Consider the following 26471-nt stretch of genomic DNA (forward strand, 5'->3'; position numbering starts at 1 on the left):
ACCCCCCTCGTTGGTCAGGCCTTCTCCCAGCCTACCCTGTGCAGTTGCTTCCCAGCCTGCCCCTCCTTCCTTAACTTTTTATTCTCACCCAATTAGTTGCTATACTTTGTTGATTCTTCTTCTATAATATTTGTTACATATGACCCCTTCTCTGTACTCATATGAGCATTATCACATCTCACTTGGGTTTTCAAAATATCCTTCTTTATTGATCTCCCTGTCTTCAGTCTTTTGCTTCATCCTCCAAATAGTTAATGAAGGGTATTACTAAAGAACATGTAGAACCATGTCAATTCTTTGCACATTAAACTCCAGTGGCTCCCTGATACTTCTAAAAATCAAACACAAACTCCTCTGTTTGGTCGGCCAATCTTGTTTTTACCTTACTCTCCTTCATGTACTCTACATTCTAGCTAAACTAGGCTTGTTGTTGCTGCCCACACATAACATTCCATCTGTAATCTTTTACTTTGCCAGCTGGCCCCGTTTCTGGAATGCACTACATCCCTCACCATCAGCTCCAGTTAAATCATAGGCAGGTCTTGTAAAAAAAAAACAAACCAAAACAAAAAAACAAAACAAAACCCAATAAAACAAAACCAGCTACCTGTTTTAGAGTCACACATGACTCTAGTAGCCTAGCTGTCTGAAAATCATGCTTCATGTACAGTTTGAGAATGCAGCTGAAATGCAAAGCATGGAAAAAGAAAACGAATGCCATCTTTTTTTTCCCCCTTCTAGGAAACACACACCATCGTCTGTCCCTCCAGTTCCAGCCTATGTTACTCTCACCACCAGAAACAAAGATACTTTCAGGCAAGATCTTCCATGCCAATTAGCAAGTATTTGTTTAAACTGGGTGCTGGATTGGATGAAGAAAATAGTGAAATACTCAACTATGTTCATATTGGGAACTAAATTCTGTTGTGTTTGTTGACCTGAGTTTACCTTTATTTCAGGGAGGATGGCAATGTGCAGGATCAGACCTTCATCACCCAGCAAGCTCTGCTCACAGAATCTAGTGGCCTTGTCCTTCCTGATATTCAAAAAGGACCAGATCATAGTGTATCATAATAAGGTGTCTACAATCAGATCAATTTCATATCCTTTTAACCGTTCTCGGTGGAGGCACTCACACATTTCTCCTTTTTCTGGAGAGGGAGCTCTCCTGGATCTGTGCTGAGAAATAATAGCTCACATGTAATTTTGGCTTAGCTATTTATTTTAAAAGACACAAATGCACACATCCTTATGTGCTAGTAAATATAAACTACAATTGATTCAAGTTCATGCAATCTCAGGAGTCCCTGTGACTATTTAATTTCACATGAAATTTATACAATATGACCTTTTATTATTTCCCAGTCTTTGATTTGTTGGAATGAAATGTGAGCACATACAAACTTGGATATACATTCACACACATTATGGGTTCTCACATACACATCTAGATTTATACATATATTGCCAATCAAACCACAATTTAAAAGAGGATAAAACAAGGGACAGTCTACCTTTCCAAATATAGATCTTCATTACCCTAATTAAAAGATAGCACTTTAGAAGAGATGTTCCTATTGTATCATGTGTTTTTTGAAATTAAGGCTCTAGATGATTTAAAGTGATCTAATTTGGTCTGTTCCATTTGGTAAAGTCATCAACAAGCCTACTACACACATGATACTTGGCATTTTATAGTATCTGAAAGTCTTTAATTTACTAAATACTCTAATGAGTGGTCAAGACAGTTTAACTGGAGAAACAGAGAAGTAAGTTTCTTATCTTTAAATTGAGAGGATAAGGTCCTTTGATTTGTGTTAAATCTGGTTATCCTATAAGTGATCCAGCCCCTAATCAGAGAGTCAAATTCTCATATGGGATGGGTACTAGAGCTTGCTCTTTTGGGTCCAAAAACTTGTTCACTGGCTGATAATATACCACATTAAAAGTATATACAATATAATTGGAATCAGCAAAAAAGAGACAAAAAAGTCATAATCTTTTTGTTCCATTCTGACCAATATAGCTTACTTAACATTAAAATCAAGGAAGGAAAATGAGGCATAATGTCACTTGACACAAGGCATACCAGTCATGTTGCTGTCATAATAATGCAGTCCAGGCTTTATAGTATTTTTGTCTCATGAAAAGAATTTATATTTATCTTATGCCAAGAGATTTCTTTAAAGGAATTGCCTTCTAATCAAATGACATAACTGAAAAATGCAGAGAGGACATAAGAACATATTCAAGACAGTCAGAGTTCTTCCCTATAAGAAATCAAGAAATATGATGACACAACTTGTTTCCTGAAAGATTCCTTCCCATTTCACAGTAGGAAGATCTCTTTATTTCCAAGACTGAGAAAACTCTTGGAATAGTTGGCTGAAATAGTGCTGTGTGTTTGTGGTCACTCTTCTAAACACAATAGTTGAACAAAAACGTTATTTTTCCAGAGTACTCTGGGAAAAACGTACTCATAGCAGTGGCAATTTGAAGTGGAAGAAGAAGACTGATAGAACCATAAAAATAAAACATGGTCAGTGAATCACTAATATTATTATGATAAATTATATGTTGGGGACCAAAAAGTAGACAACATCTAGTCCTATTTTGTGTTTTAAGACTTCTTCCACCAATTATTGGAAGGTCTTCTTTGGAGACACTAATATTTCCCCTGGCCCCATTTCCCCACCCTCCACCCCACCTCTCCCTTCGGTTCTCCCTTTAAATAAGAATTTCACAGTTAAAATAGTTACTTCACAAATGGAAGTACTAAGCCACTGAAAACCCTATACTGAAATTCTGACCACCAGGTGTTGTAACAAAAGCATAATATAGAAAAAGGAGGTCCCAAGGACAATCTGTTGCATTGTGTGTGAATAATCTAAACACAGTTGGCAAGATCTATGGGAGAGATGGCTAAGTAGAGCAGTTATTCAGGATAAAAAAAGTCTACTAAAAGTTCTTTTTAATGGCCCATAGTTGGCATAACTACAGCAGGTGCATTTAGTATGGAATCTTCTTCTTTCCACTGAGAAGTAATGGTCTTTAGTTGTGTGTAGAACTGAATGCCCTAAAAGGAACAAGAGGAAAGAAAAATCATTGAACTAGGTGCTGCCAAATTGTGAAATGTTTGTATAGAATAGAATAATTGAGATAAAGTTATTAAAAAGTGATATATACTCCCTCCTGGAAATTTGTAAAGAATACATGTATAACTGGTCATCAAAACCCAAGAGCACTTTTGAATACTTGGTCATGAGTAGAATGTGTCTAAAACCCTTAAAAAGAACCTCTTTTAAGCACCTTAAGATACTTAGCCCAATGAATCTCCTACCAAATGTCATGAGACCAGCCCTTACTTTCCATGAAAAAATAAAACAAAATCCTCTGAACCTTAATTGTTTTAAGACCCTGATAACCTGAAAAATGAGATCTAAAATTATTAATCAGCCTATCCATATGTTTGCCAAAGTGGTATAATTTGAACACTCATTTCAACCATTTCTCAGTGAATGACAAAGGGATTACCTTTTTTGATAAAGTTGGAGCCTTCAACTTAAACTATAAGAGTAAGCAGCAACTTTGTTATCTTTTGCATAAATGAAATTTTTCTTAATTAAAAATAAAATAGCTGAAGGATGATAACTCTCACCAAGCCAAATGAACTTTTCTTCCTCTAACCTGTTCCCCCTATTCCCCCAAAAAAGCCAGTTAGTGTTTATCTGTTTGGTATATTTTTAAAGTACCAACAAAATTATTCCTGATAATGCTTCAACTGAAACAGCAATGTGTGTCTAAAAGGGCATTCTATAATGGAATATTATATAATACTATAATGAATTCATTCAGGTGATAAAATTTTATTTCTTAGATGTGAGAGGAATGTGCTCTATCCAGAATCCTTCTGAATTGAGAAGCAGTGTGGTATAAAGTGCTGCATCTGGAATCACGCAAGAACTGGCTTCAATCCTGCCTTAGATTCTTAGATACTAAAAATGACTTGTTACTTTGATAAATCCCCTTCTAATATTATTTGGTAAAACCTGACCCATTAATCTAAGAAAAGTTAAATTTAATCCAATTAAACGTTATTCTATATAAGGAATAAAACTATAGAAATAAGATAAATAACACCTGCAGTTTCCACACAAAGTAAGACTAACACTTTCCTTAAGGTAATAACCAATATGATTTTAAAAACTTGACTTGTCTTTCTAGTCTCATTTTTCTTTATTATTAATAAGGGAAATAGTATAGCTATAAAAGCATGCAATTCAAATGTTTAAATTGTCTGTCTGTGGTACTTATGACAAAATATTTACTCCTCTGGATAAAGTTTTTCATGATTGCTAGGGTTTATTGATTTGCACATTTACCATACGGTTTTGCTAGTATCTGAATCAAATTAACACATAAGATCAGAGCTATAAGGGAGCTTAGTGAGACTGTAGTTTTAGCCCCTTCATTTTATAGATGAGGAAACTAAGTTCTAGAGAGATTATATAACTTGAACAATATCACACAGGTAGCAAGTGGCAGAATTAGGATTCAAATTCAGATCCTCCATCTCTAAATCCAGGGCTCCCTCCACTGCATTATATTTTCTATTGCAACATTTTAACAACAGTGCACTTAAAGATGGCTAAGATGAAAATCAGGATCCTTTTTTCCTCAAAGAAACTGACCCCTAAGCAATAATAATCTCTGCTTGATTGTAACTCTTAACTTGGGAAGTCATCTCATATTGTGATGTTTCTTTATCAGTCACATTTAAGCATGAACTTGAGGGGAAGATAGCGAGTATAACTGGAAATTACGCATGATTCCCAAACCTTTAGGTTATGGTTTCAAATCTCCCATCTTGAGATTCAAGTGTTTGTTACTGAAGCTGCTAACGAATAGAAACGTTCAGTTTTGATCATAAAGTTGGTCACCGGGTGACAAATCGTTTTGGCCAAGCAACCACCTCCTAAAGTGTAGTGTAGAGGGATTTCAGTGTCTGTTGGTAGAACAAGGGCTCAATAATGCTGAAATCGCAGCTCCTTTAAAGTCATGCTTTATCTACTTATTTCTCCTGCCTGTAGCCTCTGAATGAGCAGTGCTCCAAGGCAGGAAAAAAGAAGCAATTAGATCTGGATAACCTATTAAATCAGTAAATATTCCTTCAATAACCAAGACCGACTACTCAGAGATACTTAACCAAAAGACAATACAACATTAAGCTAAGAAACTGAGTTTCCATTTCAGAATTACATTTGGCTTCTCAAAGGGGGAACATAATCACTACAAAATAATAATGTTATTGCTACAGAAATGGAAACCCAGCAAAGAGTGTGCAATTTAAGAATGAATTTACAGAATGGTACCTCGCTTCAGAAAAAATTAGGTCACTAAGGCCTATGGTACTAGTGATAAAAGTATAAATACAATCTAACATTAATGTAGGACTTTCATTTTCAAGGTACTATCATGTAATTATTAATTTCATTTTAAGAACATTCTTTTCAAGCAGGTAGGAGGTTCTTCATTTTATAGAAGAGGAAACTGAAAACAGAGGTTCTGACCTTTTACTTTAGTTACAATCTCTTTGTAGTAGTCTGACAAGTATGTTATTCTCTCTCCTCCATACATGCAAGAGGAGGTTCACCAAGCAAAAATATAGCAACCATTTCTAATACTTAAGTTGCTTACCTGTTTGCCATAAAAATTGGTTTCTCCTCTGAAGGAAGAGCGAGAGCCCGTAAAAGAGAACATTGGCAAAGGCACTGGAATAGGGACATTCACACCCACCTAATACAGAACAAACACAAGTTAATCATTAAGCCAAGAAATACAGCAACTAAAATTTCTATCTAGTGAAAATTTTGAAACCCACAATGAATCCCTATTTCATGATGGAGATGTAAGATTAAAGATGTAAGACTAAAGTGGTATATCCCACTCTTTTAAGTAGGTTCCCTTTGCTGGCTACCAAATCTTGAATAGAAAACAAAAACTGTTAGGGACCCATTTAAAATATATTTCACGAACCTGTCCCACATCCACCAAGTGAGAGTATTTTCGAGCAACAGCTCCATTGGTAGTAAAGATGGCAGTTCCATTTCCATATGGATTGTCATTTACCAGCTTGATGGCTTCGTCCAAAGAGTCTGCCTCCATAACCACTAGAACTGGACCAAAAATCTCCTCTTTATAACAAGTCATATTTGGCTGATAAGACAAACGAATTGGAAGAAGAATGATATGGGATTAGTAACTTTACACGTTACTATCACACTATAATTTCCTCTCCCTTTTCACATACTACCTTCACATCAATAATTCCTCCCCAAGTGAATACTGTATAAAATGTTCATCATTCACAATTCTAATTTACCACCTTTTCTCATGCAACTGAATATGACTTTTGCCTATTTTAGCCCAATTTGTCAAAAATGATGTTACTTGATTTAAACCAAGAATGAAGGAATGATTAAACACAAGAAAAACTTTTTAACATAACAGATTATGTCACTAACAAAAGGAACAAAAATCAAACATCAATAGATGCAGAAAAAGCTTCTGACAAAATATAATACTCATTCCTAATAAAAACACTTGGAAGCATGGGTATACAAGGATTTTTCCTTAAAATGAGAAGAAGCTCTCATTTAAAGCCATCAGCAAGCATTATTTGTAATGGGGACAAGCTAGAAGTTTTCCCAGTAAGATCAGGATTGAAACAAGGATGCCCATTATCACCAATATCATTCAGTATTGCATTAGACATGCTAGCAATAGCAATAAGAGAAGAAAAAGAAATTGAAAGAATCAAAATAAGCACTGAGGTAATAAAACGATCTCTTTTTGCAGAAAATACAATGATATACTTGGAATATTTTAGAGATTCAACCAAAAAGCTAGTAAAACAATTTTAGTAAAGTAGCATGATATGGAATAAATCCACATAAAACACCAGCATTTCTATGTATCACCAACAAAAGCAAGAAGCAATAGTAAAAAATTCCACATTTAAAATAATTGCAGACAGCATAAAATACCTGGGAGTAAACCTGCCACAACAAATTTAGGAACTACATGTACATAATTACAAAACAGCTTTTATATACATAAAGTCAAAAACATTAACAAAAAATGACAATTCTACCTAAAATCTACTTATTCAGTGCCATCCCAATTAAATTACCAAAAATTATTTTGCTGAGCTAGAAAAAATAAGAAAATTCATTTGGAAGAAAATTCAAGAATATCAATGGAATTAATGAAAAAAATGTAAAGGAAGTTAGTTTAGCAATACCAGATCTTAAACTATAAGGCAGTAATTATCAAAACTATCTGGTATTGGCTAAGAAATAGAAAGGTGGATCAGTGGAATAATGTAGACATACAACACATAGTAGTAAATGATTATAGTAACCTTGTGTTTGACAAGTGTAAAGATTTAAGCTTTGGGGATAAGAATTTATTATTTGGTAAAAAAAAAAAAACTTGGGAAAATTAGAAAGTAGTCTGACAGACATTGGGTGTAGAGTCTATACTGTCCATAGTTTCCCAAAATGAACAGTACTGCCCTCCCTGGGGGGTGCTGGAATGATTGTGGTGGGGGGTGGTAGTAGCCTCAGGTACAATTGTGGGGTGTTGAATAAAAATAAGGGGATGGTGGAAGCATAAAGATCATAAAATTTTGAAAAAACATTCGTACATATTTCATCTGTTAAAGTCATGTGGTGATTACATTATTTTTCAAATAAACACAGAAAATGCAAGTTATAACTGATTAGTGGTCAAATCTGCTGAGAAGCAGATGTTGGCAGATGAGTGTGTCATGCCTTGTCAGGAAGTCCAGCATGCATCAGCAGGAATATGTGCATGTTTATGATACAACACTAAATGGTTACATGAGGCAATGTTGTATCAAAATTTCAGTGCAAGAAAAACCCCATAAATTTACAATAAATTATTAACATTTTTTAATATATTTTTTAAATGATGCAAATTTCGGAAAAACTATTAAAGGGTTAAAGATGGTAAATTTCCAGGGAGATATGGAGTAATTTTTTCTTTGAAAAGGGGGGTAGTAGGCCAAATAAGTTTGGTATAGAACAGTATCTTATACCATTTACCAAGATACGGTCAAAATGGATATATGACCTCTAGATATAAAGGGAGATATAAGAAAATTAGAAGATGGAACATATTACCTTTCAGACTTATGGATAGGAGGAGAATTTATGAATAAACAAGAGATAACATTAAATGTAAAATGGATAATTTTGATTACATTAAAAGTTTTTCTACAAGTAAAACATGTCAAGATTAGAAGACAAGCAGAAAACTGGGGGAAAATTTTATAGACAGCTTCTTGGATAAAGGTTTCATATCAAATATATAGAGAATTTTGTCAAATCTATAAGAATGAGTCATTCCCCAACTGATAAATGGTCAAAGGATATGAATAGGCAGTTTTTTGATAAAGAAATCAAAACTATATATGGTTGTATGAAAAAATGCTCTAAATAATTATTGATTAGAGAAATGCAAATTAAAACAACTCTGAGATACCATCTCACACCTACCAGATTGGTTAAAATGATAGAAGGGGAAAATGACAAATGTTGGAGGGGATGTGGAGAAACTGGGAAACTAATACACGGTGGGTAGAACTGAAATGATACAACCATTTTGGAGAACAATTTATATTATGCCCAAAGAGTTAGAAAACTATGTATACCTTTGGCCCAGAAATACTACTATTAGGTCTATTTCCCAAGGCAATCAGGAAAAAAGGAAAAGAACCTCTATGCTCTAAAATATTTGTAGTAGCTCTCTTTGGTAGCAAAGAACCAGAAATTGAGGGGATGCCCATCAATGGGGGAATGGTTGAATAAGTTGTATATGATTGTGATGGAATACTACTATGCTATTAATTTGTGCTATTAAGACTTGCATGAAATAATGAAGAGTAAAATGAGCAGAATCAAGAGAATGTTGTGTACGGTAACAGTAATAGTGTTTGAATAACTGTGAACAACTAAGTCATTTTGAATATTATCAGATCATCTACAAAGGACCTATGAAGGAAGATGCTATCCACCTCTAGAGAAAGAACTAATTGTGTGTTTGTGTGTGTCTGAGAGAAAAAGAGAAATGGTGGCCTTCAGTGTGGGGTGGGGAGGGAGGAAGACAGTTTGGAAATTAAAATGTAAAAAAATTTTTTTTAAATTAACTTTACTCAGTATCCTTCATTTTAGTTCAGCCACGCATCACCTTTAGACTAAAATATTTCAATTACCCCTATATGAATTCCCTTTCCCCACTCCAAATTCATCAATAAGTAATTTTCTGTAATATGTGACCTTGTGACTCCCCTACTCAACCAAAGGAATGGCTTCCTATTTTTTCTAGGAGAAAATGCCAAACTCCCAAAACTCTTGTGTTTAACTTCTAAAGCTCTCTATACAGCCTGGCCCCCCTCTGCTTTTCTAGCCTTAAGGACATCACTCTCTCTCTCGCACTGCGATAAAGCCAAGCTGGCCTTCTCTCTGTTCCTCACTCATGTCACTCACTTCTCCCATATCCATCCATAACTTTGCACTGCTGGTCCTCCGTGCCTGGAATTCACTCCCTCTTTACCTCTGCCTCATAGAGTCCCTTTCTTCCTTTAAGATGCAGCTCGGAACTATCTTCTGTACGACATCTTTCCTGATCCCCCCATGGCTGGTGCCCTCTCAAACTACCTTGTATTTAGCTACTTTATGTATATACATGTATTTGTATTCACTGACTTTATATTTAAACTATACGTGTATTTATATGTACTTGTATCCCTATTAGAAAGTAGGCTTGTTGTGAGCAGGGCTTGTTTCTTTCTTTGTAGTGGTATCTTCAGTGTCTAGCACATAGTATAGTGGTGCTTAATAACTGAGTGTGACACTGTCTACCAACTGTAAAACCACCTTATCACTGTTTTCTATTTTTGTTGTAAAATTGTTTTTAGTCACGTCAGACTCCTTTCTGACCCCATTTGGGTTTTCTTGGCAAAGATACTAGAGTGGTCTGTCATTTCCTTTTCCAGCTTTTTTTCCAGATGAGGAAACTGAGACAAACAGGTTAAGTGATTTGCCCAGTCACACAGTGCCTGAGGCTGCATTTGAACTCAGGTCCTCCTGACTCTAGGCCTGGCATTCTTATCTATCCACTGTGTCACCTAGCTGCCTATAGTTTTAAATTTTCCTAAAAATGTGTGCAAATGTATTTTTTTGTAAATCAAAGAAAATCACACATTAAGTAAGTTGGTTGGTTGTTTTTCGTTCTTGAAGAAGACCAAAATGATATCACTAGACTGGAGTCAAGTTTCAGTGTGTCTGACTGTGACACATAAGACCAATAAGGAAGCCAATTATTTAAATAACATCTCTAAGAATTATTTTGTAATGTGAATAATCCTGTAATTTATTTGTATATTTTAATTTTTTTTTAGCTGCTTTTCCTAAAGTGGTACTTTCAAAAGTATTGAACATAGCAATACTAGTTGCTTTGCTGATTAAAGAAAACATATAGCTAAAAGGCAAGAAGCAGTAAGTAGATGTAGAAAAGAGTAACAGATTAAAAAAAAATCAACTGTCAAATCTTATGTGTGTGGCTGAATGAAAGAATATGAATTAGAAATTAAAGAATTTAGATTCTAGTCTAGGCTCTGGCAGTATCCAGCTGTGTGACTTTGAGCAAATAAAATTCCTCTTAGCCTGGGTTTTCTCATCTATAAAGCTAATGGTTTGGACTCAATCACTGGACTCACACTGAAATGGCAATTTTAAGTTCACAGCACTCAAGAACCACTACTAATGCATCTTTTTTTTTTCCAGTTTATAATGACTCTGCTAATTCCATTTTGTCTAAACAAAGACACAAAAGGTTAAATAGACCCCACATAGTTGTAAGTAACCCAGTGTTCTTGGGAGATTCTGGGATTATATAGAATGTCCCAAAAGTTTTAAAGCAGTTTTAATCTTTAATAGCTTGTATTATGATACTAAATCTACTCTAAGATTTAAATTCTATATGTCTGTAACTGAGCAAAATTTTATTACATAGTTAAGATGGTTATCTTTGCTTACTTACCTTGACCTTTGAGATGATAGTTGGCCCAACAAAGTTGCCATTTTCATAGCCTTTAATTTTAATTTTTCTTCCATCTAGAAGAACGGAGGCTCCCTCCTTTGTTCCACTCTCAATGAGATGACAAACTCGTTCTTTGGCCTGTGGGGAGATTAGAGGGCCCAAATCAGCTCCAGGCTGGTCCCCTGAAAGACAACATCATTTAAGAGTTTTACTGAGATGGTAATACAGAAATCATGACAATAGCAAAAGTTTTAAACTAGAACAATAGGCACAATGGAAAGAGAATGGTATAATCTTTAACAGGCATGGTCTAAGTCACAGAGCCAAACATTCTCTAATCCACAGCCATTGTCCTGGATCTTGACTCTAGAGATAATCACAAATAGTTACCAGCATTAACCCGAAGCTTTTTGGCACGCTCCACAAGTTCTGGCAGCCAATTCTTTGCTTCCCCTACCAAGATGGCTGTGGACAGGGCCATACAGCGTTGCCCTGCGGCTCCAAAAGCTGCTCCTACCAGTTGGTTCAGAGTGTTTTCCTTATTGGCATCTGGCATGACCACCCCATGGTTCTTTGCTCCCTAAGGAAACAAAGAAAGCAATCCATGTTCTTGCTGAGGGTGTCAAATTGTTGAGTTAATGCAAACCTTACTTCCTAAAGTGATAATCAAAAGGAACAATAAAGTCATATTTAGATTTTAAATTAGGAAATGGAAATCAGTGGTAATTAAATTAGGGGGATTAATTAAATTAAATTAGGATCTCATATCTTCAAACAAATATGGGGGTGGGGAAGATCTGGAAAAGCACTCAGTAATATGATCTCATTTTTGATATCATTAAAATCTTGGCAACATCTCTGTGAAAATCCATAATAACTCCTATCTGTTTAGCACTCTAACTTGTGTGAAGCATTGTATATGAAATAAACCAGTTAAGAGAGGTATCACAAATATCCTCATGTTACAGATAAAAAGGCTGTGAGAGGTTTAACTTGTCATGGTCCCAGAGTTCAGCATTATCAAATGGGATGTGAGCCTAGATCTATTAACTACAAGTTTACCTAGTTTTACCACTATATCACTTGGCCTCTCATGAAGGCAGTAGGACAATTCCATTCCATTCCATTCTAATATATTTTTTCTTCTCTTTTTTGGAGGGGGGAGGGCAGGGCAGTTGGAGTTAAGTGACTTGCCCAAGGTCACATGGCTAGTAAGTGTGTCAAGTGTCTGAGGTCAAATCTGAACTCAGGTCCTCCTGACTCCAGGGCTGGTGCTCTATTTACTGCGCCACCTAGCGGCCCCCCCATTCCATTCTACAAGCATTATTAAGCATCATACCTACAGAGCTAAATACTGCAAAGACAACAACCCTTCCCTGGAGATGCTTACAATCTACTAGCAGATATAATATGCAAACAGACAAGTCAATATAAAGTAATTTGAAGGAGAAAGTACTAGAGATGAAAAGGTTTCTTGTAGGAAGTAGCACCTGAGATAAGTCTTGAAGGCAGATAATCTAAAAATCACAGTTGATTGAGGCATATATTCCATGAATAGGGGATAGCTTATATAAAGGCAACTAGGTACAAGAGAAAATGTTAAGTTTTAGGAAACAAGGTTGTTTGGTTCAAATGCAGAATACCTAAAATATGTGGAAAGGTAGGCTGGTTGTGGAGGGCTTTAAATGCCATGCTGAAGAATCTATTTTATTCTTGAAGCAAAGGAGAGCCACTGAATGTGGCTTGATAGGGGAATGATGGGGTCCAAGCTGTGTTTTAGTAACATTATTTTGTCCACCACATGAAGGATGGATTGGAGAGAAGACAATAAGAAACAGAATGACCTAATGGGATACTCAGTAGTCCAGACAAAAGGTGATGAGGGCCTTAACTAGGCCACGTGAGTGGAAATACATTGTAGAAGATGAATCAACAAGACCTGGTAACTGATTGGAAATAGAAAAGCGTAAAGGTAAAGAATGACTTCTAGGTTTTGAACTTCAAATTAGGAAAGTTGCAGGAAGGGTATTTTGGATATGTTGAGTTTGAGATACCTCTTAAGATATTTATGATATCCAGCAGTGATGTAGAATTCAGGAAAGTAATTAGGTCTGAAAATAGAAATTTAGGCATCACCTGCATCGAGGTAATTGACCTACTGGAATCTGAAGAGATCACCAAAAGCAAGACGTTAGAGAAAAGTAGAGAATTCTGGACAAAAGTTTGGGGGATATACCTACGGTTATGATTATGATCCAGTAAAGGATACAGTCAACAATCTGGTAGAAAGAAGAACCTGAAAACATGGTGTCACCAAAGCCTTGGGAAAAGACATTATCAAAACAAAAGAGGTCAACACTATCAAAAATGGAAGAGATGTCAAGAATGACAGATGAGAAATAGGCATCATATTTCACTCATTTCCTATTCATTTTCAAGAGATCACTGGCTACCTTAGGGCAGTTTCAGTCAAGTAAGTGGGGTCAGCAGATATACAGCAAGGGACTGAGTAATGAAGAAGTGAAGGTGAAGGAAATGGAGGCAGACTATTTTTCATATTTGGCTATGAAAGGAAAAAGTATAGGAAGACATTTTGAGGGGATTGCAGGGTCAAGTAACTTTTTTTTTTTTTAAAGGATAGAGGTTTATAGGCAACTGGAAAAGAATGACAGACTGCAGAGGAGAGAGGAAGTGATCGAAGGGACAAGCTCCCAAAGACAGAAGGAGATAGGATAAAGACATAAGTAGAGGAAGAGCTGACCTTAGGAAAAAGAAGAGCCATGTTTCTTCCTAAGAGACAAAAGCAAAGGAAAACAGCTAGGGATGATGGAATGGAATTTTGTAAGTACAAAATGAAGTACAGATGATCACAAATAAAGTACTAAGTACTAAAGAGAAAGAGTTGAAGATGGATGACCTCTAGTAGAGATTTTTTAAGTCAAGTAGGAGGTGAGGTTTTCTGAGACAGGGGAGAAAGGGTGATGTAGGGACCTTGAGGGAAGAGAATGTTTGGAACAGTCAATGTGGTGACTTAAAAAAAAACAACTGATTTCATTGCTATACTAAATTCCAGGTGAGAAAACTGTACCAATGCAGGATGGCACCTGCTTCACAATTTATAATCTTAAAAGAGCAGATTGGAGAACTGAGAGGTTAAGTGACTTGCCTAGGGTACACAGTGAGTATGTGTCAAAGAAAAAACTGGAACTTAGGTTTTACTGATTCCGAGGCTGTCTCTTTATTCAACATACCATATCGCCTTGTTTAGAGGACAAAATTTTATAGGGCTGATATCCAACTAGAAATCCATTTTTTTGTACTAAGAGCAGTTTTTTTTTTCCCCAATATGAAATTTCTCTACCACTATCCTAGTTTAGGCCCTAATTTCACTTAAGTAACATAGTATCTTCCTAAAAAGTTTCACTACCTCCAGTCTCTCTCTGACCTAAATCATTCTATAAATCAGGGTATCCTGAAAAGTCTAAGCTTTTAAAGCGGCACTAAGATTTTTGGGACACCCACATTTCTTTCTAATTATATATAGCTCTATGACACTCCAATGCTGAAAAACTTCCATAATTCTGGATTCTCAATAAGTATTCTCAACAAGAGATATTTTATAATCTTGTTGAACAAAAATGAGAATACCTTAAATTAAACTTGTCAAAATAGGGGCGGCTGGGTGGCACTGGCTAGAGTTCAAATCTGGCCTCAGACACAATACAAAAAAACTAGCCTGATGACCTTGGGCAAGTCACTTAATCCCAATTGCCCTACCTTCCCCCCTCCAAAAAAAAAGGTAAACTGGTCAAAATAAATGGGATTTCCAAATGTGGCTATTCCCAAGACTACTGCAAGGAAGTATCTTATAAATAATCTCTGCAAAGTTGTTCGGAGGAAGTGGAAGTAGCCACTGAGACTTACATGTCAGAGTGAAAAGTCAGTTTATACAAGCTGTGCAATAAAACATAACATTTATACCTCATTGCATGCATGCCACTTTCCCCAGAGGGCATAGTACTTTAAATAACCTGACTCCTGAACCTGGAGCAAGAACAGTACTGGAAACTAGCCTCTCAAATAAACACTGGAAAAATGGCCAGGAATGAAGTTGGAAAGACAGGACAGGAGGGGAAAGGCAGGAAGAACGGGGTGGAGGATGGAAGGATCCAAACCAACACTCACTGTTGATGCCACCAAAAGTCTATATACAGATGAGGAGGCATGTGCCCCTTACTCTTTACTAGCAAGTTTCAGGCTAGAGGGTGAAGTTTTCATTAAAAAACTATGGTATTAATGTAGGATGAGTGGTCTTGGTTCCTATTTTTAAAGCTGGTGGGATCTGGGGAGAAAGAGAAAAGGAAGCTCACCAGATTTGCTTGAACTCTCTTGCCATTTCTTGTCCCTCTCTCGAAGATGTACTCTCCAGCCTGGTTGGAGCCCACAAAACTGATTGCTTTTATGTCCGGATGATCACAAATAAAATTCACAGCTTTAAGGAGAAAATAAGTTATTATAACAAAACACCTAATAGATTCTGTCTTGTCAGCCTAGCAAATTTCTTCTTTGCTGTCCACATCCCCGTTGCCACAAGTCTGATCTTTTACCACTTCAGTCTTTCCTTTCCAGATTCCCATTTCTAACTTTATTCCCATTCTTTTCTAATTTTTTAATTTCAAGATTCAATTTCTATTTTTCTTCTGTTTTGCTCTCACCCTGATTTTGAAACTTCTACCTTTAACTTGCTTCTTGTACTCTTGCCTACCTCCAAATACCTGCCTTCTATTACTCCATTTTCTTGGTGTTTTTATCTTTTAGGGTATTTTGTTTAATCTACTGCTCCCATGCATTAGAATTTTTAGATAACACTGTACACAAACCAGTTGTACTTCACATTACATATAAGTACCTTAATTTTTCCTAAGTCTATAACTTGTGAGCTGTATACCTTTTTTCTTAAAACATTTTCAATAACAAGTAAATGGTTCTTAACAGGTTCTTTGGCCCTAAACCAATATTTCTAGTTTCACTGTGTACAGCGTGAAAAATTGCTGGTCATCTATCAATCTTTTTTTTTTTTTTTTTTTTTTTTGGGGCTAATTTGTGTAAAGTGTTATTTCCAAAGTCTAATGCATGGGTTTTTGTGTTGTGTCTGAGGTGAGATTTGAACTCGGGTCCTCCTGACTCCAGGGCCAGTGTTCTATTCACTGAGCCACCTAGCCACCCCTCATCTATCAATCTTTTCAGCCATACTAACACACATGTATATGACATCATCCTCAAATACTAGAGATTATGCTAATTACATTTTCCCCTGTTGTTCTTTAGGGCCTTTATCTCAAACTTCAATCACCTTAATACCAGTTTTTCATTCCTCTATTGGTAATCAGACTGAGATACCTTTGCAAAGACCTTTACCTTCATGCTGTCCATGGATGATGTTCAGTGTCCCATCTGGGGCACCAGAGTCTTGCAGCAACTTGGCGAGAAACATAGCTGCTCCAGGTACTCGCTCAGATGGTTTCAACAAGTAGGTGTTTCCACACACCATGGCAATGGGGTACATCCAGAGAGGAATCATGGCAGGAAAATTGAATGGAGCAATGCCTGCACATACACCCAATGGTAGACGGTAGGAGTAAATGTCCATGTCTTTGGTAATAGAAGGCATGATCTCTCCCAGTATGAGGGATGTCACACTACAGGCATGTTCAACTACCTCTGCAACAAAGAGGGACAAGTCAGACCATTTCCAAATTCAAAGCTATCACCTTTCCAGCATGGGCCTTTGCTAAACTTCTTCCTGGTCCGCTCTGCATGGTCAAAGAAGACTGACTCCTATCAGTGGTGGAGAGAGCCGCTTGCTCCTTAGCGCATCTCAGTCTGTGTGAAGGCATCATACAAAATGATATACTTTAAAGGGAAAAGAGATTGATCTGGAGCACCAGTGTTAAACAAATAATGAACTTTTGGAAATAAATGAATTTCATATACCAATGAGAGGTAATACCTCTCAATATTCATGAGTGGTCAGAAAAATTTTCAAGCACTGATTTAACTGTACATTCTATAGAGAAGAAACTGATCATTCTCAGTATCTTCTTCCTCCCTCCCTCCCAGAAGCTCATGAAATTCTTATGAGGGACTGTCAGCTTACGAAGGCCTCGGAACACATCTCCCTCAGCATCAGCCAGGGTCTTCCCTTGCTCCAAAGTGATTAGCTTAGCAATTTCTTTCTAAAAAGAAAACAAAATGAAACCAAAGCAAGAGAAGAAACCCTTTCCCCCCTCCCCTCCCCTGTATATTCCCCACATAGCCAAGGGAGATGAGTAATTAAGTAAATACTACTGAGGAAAAACTTTATAGCAAATATAGCAAACTTCAGGTTTGTATCTGTGCTGTAGATATCAGAACAGGTACCAAGAGAAAGAGTCATTATGGAGTTTAAGGATGTCATCTAGGTGATAGTACCAAGGATAAATGGGGAGTCCTCTAAGCCTTAATACCAGGGAAAATATATTATTTAGATTTTCTCACCAAGTTTTCCTTGATAAGTTGCTGATACCGCAGAATGATCTGCTGGCGGCTTAGTATAGATGTCTCTGACCATGAGTGAAAAGCACGTTTGCAGGACTCCACAGCTGCACTCATTTCAGCCTCTGTGGCTTTGGGAACTTGGCCAATCAACTCGTTGGTAGCCTGATGAGACAGAGGAGCATATCATACTTCACCTTTGTGCCACTTGTTAAATCCCCTAACACAGTCTCAAGATGTAGTGACCAGCCCATTAGTTTATCATGTATACTCAGTCCTATATTTCCCTATCATATTCTCAGAATATTCTTAGTTGGTCAATGTGGCTTCTAAAGCAGCTTTTCTTACTGGGTTGTGAATGTCGATCCACTTGTCACTTTTAGATTCAACAAATTTCCCATCTATGAAAAGTTTGACTTTTGGCTGAAAAAGAACAAACAAAAACAATTAGTTATTGTTGGGATTCTCCCTGTATTTTCCACAATGTGAGGAATTCTAAGGAATTCTGGAAACTTCTGTTCTCTATACAGTTTACCAATGAGAAAAAGCTAAAAATTATTTTATCAAAGGAAATGGTATATCATCAATGTTTGATCTCCATGCTATGTGAACTCATTAGGAATTGGTATATCTTTATTTTGAAGTAATATAATGAAAAGAACATTAGATTTGAACTTTGGGACCCAAGTCAGAATCCCAGCATTACCACTTAATATATGATCTTGCACAAGTTACTTATGGAAGCTTCAGGTCCAGAGATGTTATCTGTAAACTACTGTCATTATTTTTCTCATACAGCTGCTGAGAGGGTGAAATAAGCCATGTAAAATACTTTGCAATTCACAAAGTACGATATAAATGTCAGTTCTTAGTGTGACAGTGGAATTATTAATCATTAATACACAACAGAACCTAAAAATAGTAAATATACATCCATGGGAAGCACAAAAATAATCAAAAGATTAGTCTTTTAACAGAGGGGATTAGTTATCATGAATCTTTGGTCCACTTGACTTTTTGTATGATCCTAGATAAGATCTTTAGGATGCCTAGATACTGGATAAGTAAAATATTTTCTGTCTCCCTTGCAATATTGCTTGTAAGAACAAACACATAGGAAATGATGTGCCAGAATAACAATAAATCCTAGACTATTCCTTCAAAAAATTTTAGTACTATTAAATTGAAAACAAGAGTGGTAAAGCATGGAATGACCCAAAAAGAAAATGGGGAAAGGAGTAAAAGGGAAGGAACTGAAGGAGCCAGTAATAGTAATTCAAACTCCAAAGCAAACAGTAACAATTCAAAATTATTGGAATATTCTGAAATTATTATTTCTCTATCAAAATTGATAAGGCTCAGAGTAACATATTTGTTTAGGGAGAAAAGGTTAGACTGACTAATTCCTGTTAAGTTGTTAAGACACTGGAAATGGCTTAGGTTGACATAACATATAATCTCTTTTCTTAAAAACTGTTAGGAATGTGATAGATCTTTGTATTAAGGACAAAAATTACTGGATCACAAATCACAGATTTAGTGCTAAAAGGAATGAACAGTCTATCTAATCCAGCCCACTCATTTTACATATGAAAAAACTTATAGTTTTTTCAGAAAACTGAAGTGGTGTGCCTAGAGTCACTTAGCTAGTAAGTATCTGGAGAATGGATTTAAAGGAAATCTGGTGAATACTCCTGGTCAGAGAATCAATCCCCAGTCTCTTCTGGTACAGGCAGTAATACCATAAGAAAAGCATGAATTCAAAAGGCTCTTTTGAATCCTCTGATGAACTGACAGAAATGGTAGATGCTTTGAAATTACATATTATACTCAAGCACTGATAAGCCTCTGTAATTTAATCAAATACTTTTGGGAGTATAGTGCTTAAATTTTTTTTGGAATACTTTTTTCCCCCAATTACATGTAAAGACAATTTTTAACATTTGTTTTTAAAAATTTTGAGTTCCAAATTTTCTCCTTTCCTACCTTCTCCCTGAGAGGGTAAGAAATTTGATATAGGTCATACATATGCAATGATGTAAAACATATTTCCGCATTAGTCAGGTTCTGAAAGAAAACAGACCCCCCCACCCCTCACCACCAAAAAAACCAAAACCCACTCACACAAAAAAGTGAAAAACGGTATGCTTTGATTTGTATTCAGACTCCATTAGTTCTTTCTTGGGAGTTAGATAGCATTTTTTATCATGAATCCCCTTGATAGTGTCTTAGATTATTGTATTCTTAAGAATAGTTAAGTCATTGATCATCATACAATATTGCTATTACTATATACAATGTTTTCCCGGTTCTGCTTACTTCATTCTGAATCAGTTTGTGTAAGTCTTTCCAGATTTTTCTGAAATCATCCTGTTCATCATTTCTTATAGTACACTAGTAGATTACAATCACATACTACAGCTTGTTCAGTCATTCCCCAATTGATGGACATCCCCACAATTTTCAATTCTTTGCTACCACAAAGAGAGCTGCTACAAATATTTTTGTACAAATAGATATAGGTACAGATCTTAAAAGACAGGACAAAGAAATCCCTTTTCCTAAGGATCAGAGAGATCCACTAGCATAAACTGGCCTTTATACCACATCAACTTACCACTGAAGACGAGGAAAAAAAGGATGCTGGGTACCAAGTAGGGTTTATCTTAGAAGAAACCTATGAGACAAAAAAAGAGGTTCTATCATTTTTGCAGTAGAAATTTAATTAAAAAAATGTAGGGGGGATAACAGACCAGTTATATCCACAAAGTCAAATACCACATCAATTATAAGGAACTAGCGCTCTTAATGCAAAGTGACAGAGTTAAGTTCATAAGTATCATTGACACTTAGTAGGATAGTATTCAAAATTAGAATATGGAAACAGAGGGTATACCTTATGCAAAAAGAACATATTAACTAAAAGGCAATTGTGAAAGCAATTCACGCTAAATATATACATATGTATATATACATATATATATATATATTTGTGTTAGAGAATCCATAAATGAGACAAGGGGGAATAATAGTGAAGAACATTTGGGTGAAGATCAATGGAGTTTAAAAGAACATTGTGATGGGAACATAGGTAGAAGGACATAGATGATAAACTTGGGAAAGAGATCATAAAGGTGGCATGAAGGCAGTGGTAACAGAAGACCTCATTCATCAAATGAGACTAAATATGTAAAGATATTGACAGATCTTTTAGAGTTATATAGATATTAGCTATGTTATTATCTTCTTCTAGACATATCCTAAAGCAGTCAGCTAAAAGCAGAGGTGGTAAATGTTAAAAATTGATGTGTTTAAAAATTTTTTCGCTTCCAATAACTCTGCCTAGTAGAATTGTACCTTGTAACAAAGAAGCCAAACCAACATGTTGATCACAACAATGTATATACCTCAATGATCTACCTGTAGTGCACCAATTCTCTACCAAGAAGGAGGTGTGTTTCATGATCAACCTGTCATCTTGGGGTCAAGAACTGGTCCCTTCACTGGTCTAGGTTCTCATATTGATTGTTATTTTCCTTTATATATTACTTAGGTCATTGTGCTTACAATTCTCTTTGTTTGCTTACTTTGTTCTCCATCAGTTTTTCTGAATGAGAGTTGCCTTAAAGATAATTTCATTTTTCAAAAGTGGAAGGAAGTGAAAGGAAATGCTATTCTGGATCCAGTCTTGACCAACAAGGAGAATTTGGTGCCAAATTAGAAATTATGAGAATCAACCACTTCATCTTGGAATTTGTGATTTATAAAGAGGGAAAAGCTGGGCAGAATATGAGATAAACCCAGGTAGGGTTAGCTTAGAAGAAACCTATGAGACAAAAAAAGAAAAACATGTACCAATTGATTAAATTTGTCATTATGTTGGTTGGTTTTGCTTAATTGTTTTTATTTGTTCCAAGGAAGGGCCTATTTAGTTGGAAGGGTTCATATTCGCAAATGACAAAAAGGATGAAAAAAAATCCTTCAACTGAATTGGGGTAGGGATATGTTTAAAGGCATGGCAGAACATTTCTCTATGCTAGAAATGCTTGGATTTAGAATGTCAAATTAATAAAATGTTTCCGGCAGACTTGTCCCCCAAACACAGATTACAGCATTATTCACACTCCCCCGCGCCCCCCCCCCCATGAGATTAGGAAGGCTCTTTGGCGAAAGGCTTCTGAAATCTAGAAGTCAAAGTTCCTTCAAGTCATCTTTTTCCTTTCCCCACCCACCCTCCACCAGTGGGAACTTCAGAGTTCAGAGGGCAACGTGAGTGGACGAAGGCAGGGCGATGGAGGTGGGGGGCTCTCCCACATCTGCAGGAGCAGTTTCCACAGCAGCTGTTTTTGGCTTCTTGGACCCGGTGGTCAGTCTTTTAAAGCCTACAGAATCCTCATTAGAATGTCTTTTGAATGCATACAATAAAAAACACAGGATTACAAAGGAAACCAATACTTAAATGCACTTAGCAAAAGTATTTTATCCGAGCCGCCCGTAGGTGGACCCCAGGTTAAGACTCCCAGTTCCACACAGTTAAGGCGAGTAACAGGGGCAGTGCAGTGGGCGGAGAGAGGGCAGGGGGCGAAGCCCGGGGCAAGGAAAGAAAAGTTCAAGGCCAGACTTAAAAAAAATCAGGCTTAGTACGCCAGAGGTTTTCTGGCCGCCGGCAGAGATCGGGCCGGGGTGGCTCAGCTCGGGAAAGGGGGTGACAGAGCCGGGACAAAGACCTGGGGGTCAGGGAGCGGCGCGGACTAGATCCCGGGGACGCAGGCCCTGGGCTGCGAAGTTTCCTTCGCCCGTACAGGGGGGAGCAGTCGGCTCGAGCCGGATCTTTCCAGAGGCTCGAAGTTACCCCCTTTATCTCACCCGAAGCATCCGGGCTCGTAAGCCCGCCGCCACCGCAGCCGTTGCCACCGCCATCGCAGCCTGTCTCAGTTAGTCACGGGATCGCCTACCAGCCCGAACCCCGCCTGACCCCGCCTCCCTCACCTTTTCATTGGCGAGGAGGAGAGGGAGGAGGCCTTAGTTCCGGCCAATCACTCAAGGCAGCTTCCTTCCTCGCCCCCAGCCCCATCCCACCTCCTCCGAAGATCTGGGAAAGGGTCTTAGGAAAGGAGAATTTGTTCCGCGCCCCCATCCCCCGCCCCCAGCCTCCCGTCCCTCAGTGCTACTTTGATTGGCCGAGGTTAGGAAGACGCCCCCTTGTTTTCGGCTGTCCAGCAAGAGGAGCTGGAAAGAAGACGCCCCCTCAAGGGGAGCCTGGATTGGCTACGGGGCGAGAGCTCGGCCCCGCCTACCGGGGGGTGGGGTGGGGGAAGGAACTTAAACAGGGACTGGGAATTTTGGCCTCGGTCAGCAAAAGTCAGGGGGTGTGGCTAAGGAGTGGAGGGGGGGGGAAAGGTGAACTGATTGGGGCAGGGGAAATGAGGGCGGGGACTGGATAGGCTCTAGGGGCGGGGCTTGCAGCTCACTTTCCCGCCGACGGTTGGCTGTATCACGTGACATGGGTCGGAAGATGGCGTCTCCTACAGACGGTAGGAGCCGGCTAAGAGCCTACCATTTCCCAGCCTTTTTCTCTCCTCTCCCGGGAACCTCCTTTCCTTACACTCTGGGGTTTCTTTTACCCCCTTTAGTGCCCACTCTGGTCCCCCCTTGTCCTTGCTATCCCGACTCCTTCCCTGCTTGCAGTCCTCCGCCCCCCAGTCGCGGTGGCTTTGCAGCGGGGAGGAGGGAGTAGCCGCGGTGCCGGGGCAATGGGGGCCAGACTAGGAAGACCCTCCTGGGGAAAGAGAGAGACAGAGGAGGTCCGTCCTTCCAGATTCTCGGGACGGTCCTCAGCTTGGGGAGGATGATGCTGGTGTGCCGGGATAGGAAGGAGAGAAGCTAGAGGAAGGGGGTGGGGTGTGGAGGGACTGTGGAGGGGGCGGGGAAAGGAGGCTCCCGCCGGCAGCATTTTTCTCTTCCTACTCTAACCTGATTTAAGAACCAGTGGTTGCTAACTTGCAGAAGAAACAGAACGCCCCTGAAAGTCTTCCTTCTGTTGGATTCGGTTGCCTTAGCACCAGCAGTTGATTATTTCACTGGGGAAAGGAGAAGCTGTGGAGACCATGGGCTCCATCTTTACGAGAATGAGAATTGCTTTTGTAAAAACTTTTTTTTCCTATTCATGCTCTTTTCCCCCCACCCCACATTTTTGATACATTTAAAAATTTCATTTCTCGGCTAGAATTAATCCCTAAGGTCCTTTACAATTTTATAGCAATGATCCTGTGAACAGGATGGAGGGGAAGTTGTTTTTAGTAGGTCATGGGGAATATCTTGGAATTCTAGAATCTTATCTAGATGTTACATTAACTATCATAAGCAACATACTCACGGATAAATGCAAGATATATAGAAAACAAATATACAAGGGTTATTAGGGGAGAATGAGCAACAGGGAGAATTAGGAAAGGCTTCTTGAAGTCTTTTTTAAAAATTATTTTTAGCATTCTTTTCCAAGTACTTTTTGAGTTCTAAATTCTCTCCCTCCCCATTGAGAAGGCAATCGATTTGTCATCCATTATCTATGTGAGATTGTGTAAAACATTTCCATATTAGCAATATCCCTAAAACCCAAAGAAAAATAAAATGAGAAAACATATACTTCAATTTACACTCAGAATTTATCAGTTCTGGAAGTGAATAGCGTTTTTCATCACAAGTACTTCAGATTGTCTTGATCAGAGTCGCCAATCAGGGGTGGGGAACCAGTAGTCTCCAGAGGGCTTGTGACCCCTTGACTGAATCTTAAACTGTGAAATTTGGATTCAATCAAAGGGAAGCACTTGAGGACCTAGAAAGCCACATATGGCCTTGAGGTCACAGGTTCCTCACCCCTGAATGAAGTCTTTTGCAGTTGATCATCATTATGGTGTTACTTTTGCTGTGTACAGTAATCTCTTCATTTTGCATCAGTTCACATAGGTTTTCACAACTTTTTCTGAAGCCATCCTGTTGGTCATTGCTTATAGCACAATAGCACCATTACAATCACATACTACAATTTATTCAGCCATTCCACTATTGATAGGCATTACCTCAGTTTCCAATCCTTTGGCACCACACAAAAAAAGCTGTTATAAATATTTTTGTACCCATAGGTCCTCTGACTTTTTCTTTGATCTCTTTGGATTACAGACCTGGTAGTAGTACTGGGTCAAAGAATGTGCACAGATTTTGGTTTTTTTTTGCTTTTTAGAGGGGGGGAAGGTAGGACAGTTGGGGTTAAGTGACTTGCCCAGGGTCACACGGCTAGATTTTTGTGTTGTGTCGGAGGCCAGATTTGAACTCAGGTTCTCCTGATTCCAGGGTCAGTGCTCTATTTACTGTGCCACCTAGCCGCCCTGAACATGCACAGTTTTAAAGCCCTTTGGGTATAGTTCCAAATTGTTCTCCAGAATAGTTGGCCCAGTTCACAAATCCTCCAGCAGTGTATTAGCATTCCTGATTTTCCACATTCCCTCCAGCATTTGTCATTGTCCTTTACTGTCATGTTAGCCAATCTGATAGGTACCTCAGAGTTCTTTTAATTTGCATTTCTCTAATAGTGATCTAGGACATTTTTTATCTGACTTTGATTTCTTCTGATAGCTGCTTGGCAAATGGCTCTTATTTTCATAATTTAGTTCAGTTCCCCATATGGTTGAGAAATGAGACCTTTAGCAGAGAGACCTGTAAAAACTTTTGATATTTCTTAATTTTCTGTAGTATCTTTTAGCAAAATGTAGTTTTCCTGATTATATCTTATAATTGGATCTGCTTTTGCTTTGTCTGAGATTGTGTTTGCTACTCCTACTTTTTTATTTCATGTGAAGCATAAATTCTGCTCTAGTCCATTATTTTAACTATTTTAAATGTATCTCTTGTAAACAACATATTATCATATTTTTTTTGAGGGGATAAGAGCAGTTGGGGTTAAGTGACTTGCCCAAGGTCATACGACTAGTTTTTTTTGTGTTGTGTCTGAGGCTACATTTGAACTCAGGCCCTCCTGACTCCAGGGCCGGTGCTCTATTCACTGCACCACCTCGCAGCCCCCATATTATCATATTTCTAATCCATTCTGCTGTTTGCTTGTTTTAAGGGTGAATAAGGGTCATCCCATTCAGATTCACAGGTATGATCACTGACTGTTTCCCTGACCTCTTGAAGTCTTGAGGGGGAGGTAGGGTTTTCCAGGGGCAGAGGTGAAGAAAGAAAATACTAGGCATAAAGGGATAGACTATGCAAAGGTACAGAAACAGGAAATAAAATACCATTTATGAAGAATAGCAAGTAGGCTAAGTCAGCTGGAACCAGGTTGCAAAATACTGAACAGAGGTATTTGATCTTTATCTTAAAGGCAAATTGGGAGCCACTATCCTTTTTGAGCAGTGGCATGATGTAGTTAGACCAAAATTTTAGGAATATTAATTTGTCAACATTATGGAAGATTGATTGGAGAGGAGAGAAATAGGAGACAAGTTGGGAAGCTATTGCAATAGTCCAGGCAAGTGATGATAAGGGTTTGCACTGGGGTAGTTAAGATGTGAAGAAGAAGAGGGGATGAGTATGAGAGAGGTTTTTATTGTTGCCTTTTACTCCTGTCTGACTCTTCATGACCCTGTTTGTGGTTTTCTTTCCAAGATGGTGCTTTGCCATTTTCCTTCTCCACTTCATTTTACAGATGAGGCAACTGAGGCAAATAGGGGTAAGTAGCTTGCCCAGTCACACAGCTAGGAAGTGTGTGAATCCAGATTTAAGCTTGGGAAGATGAGTCTTCCTGACTC

General features: G+C 38.0%; 3 protein-coding genes across 12 annotated transcripts in view; 2 read left to right on the forward strand and 1 right to left on the reverse strand.

Annotated features, from left to right (window-relative positions):
* The window catches only part of BBOF1 (basal body orientation factor 1), an 85736-nt gene extending 84325 nt beyond the window's left edge, over window positions 1–1411 (forward strand). The window contains exons 10-11 of the mRNA XM_069092173.1: window positions 742–816; window positions 960–1411. Coding sequence (XP_068948274.1) covers window positions 742–816; window positions 960–1074 — 190 coding nt within the window. The 3' untranslated portion in view covers window positions 1075–1411. The remainder of the gene's footprint in view (window positions 1–741; window positions 817–959) is intronic.
* LIN52 (lin-52 DREAM MuvB core complex component) overlaps window positions 1–26471 on the forward strand; it is a 415840-nt gene that overhangs the window by 162822 nt on the left and 226547 nt on the right. For all 9 annotated transcript variants that reach the window (XR_011169046.1, XM_069092197.1, XM_069092194.1 and 6 more), the window contains exon 2: window positions 23162–23195. Coding sequence is in view for 8 of the 9 variants with exons in the window: in XM_069092197.1 (XP_068948298.1) it covers window positions 23165–23195 (31 nt within the window). In the remaining variant the exon portion in view is untranslated. The remainder of the gene's footprint in view (window positions 1–23161; window positions 23196–26471) is intronic.
* On the reverse strand, window positions 1205–22764 carry ALDH6A1 (aldehyde dehydrogenase 6 family member A1). Of its 2 annotated transcripts, none has more exons than XM_069092172.1 (12): window positions 22651–22764; window positions 20279–20338; window positions 18010–18084; window positions 17665–17826; window positions 17285–17363; window positions 16546–16848; window positions 15498–15619; window positions 11518–11707; window positions 11128–11309; window positions 6037–6216; window positions 5698–5796; window positions 1205–3076 (listed from the first exon to the last, which is right to left on the reverse strand). In XM_069092172.1, the coding sequence occupies exons 4-12, from the start codon at window positions 17776–17778 to the stop codon at window positions 2972–2974; spliced, it is 1374 nt and encodes a 457-aa protein (XP_068948273.1). In that variant the 5' UTR covers window positions 17779–17826; window positions 18010–18084; window positions 20279–20338; window positions 22651–22764; the 3' UTR covers window positions 1205–2971. The 2 variants fall into 2 exon arrangements, with proteins under 2 accessions (XP_068948273.1, XP_068948272.1); XM_069092171.1 differs by having other exon boundaries at window positions 22528–22664.

Source organism: Petaurus breviceps, unplaced genomic scaffold, assembly GCF_028583685.1.
Source record: "Petaurus breviceps papuanus isolate PSGF00001 unplaced genomic scaffold, PetGlider_PUasm1.0 189, whole genome shotgun sequence".
In the NCBI taxonomy this organism is placed as follows: domain Eukaryota; kingdom Metazoa; phylum Chordata; class Mammalia; order Diprotodontia; family Petauridae; genus Petaurus; species Petaurus breviceps.

Coding starts and splice junctions, on each gene's coding strand:
- ALDH6A1 (XM_069092171.1), bottom strand. CDS start 22,581: ATGGCGGTGGCAACGGCTGCGGTGGCGGCGGGCTTACGAGCCCGGATG. Junction 17,827..18,009: donor GGATCGACATTCACAACCCA/GTAAGAAAAGCT, acceptor CTGTCTCATCAG/GCTACCAACGAGTTGATTGG. Junction 11,310..11,517: donor AAAGCTTCGGGTTAATGCTG/GTAACTATTTGT, acceptor GTTGTCTTTCAG/GGGACCAGCCTGGAGCTGAT.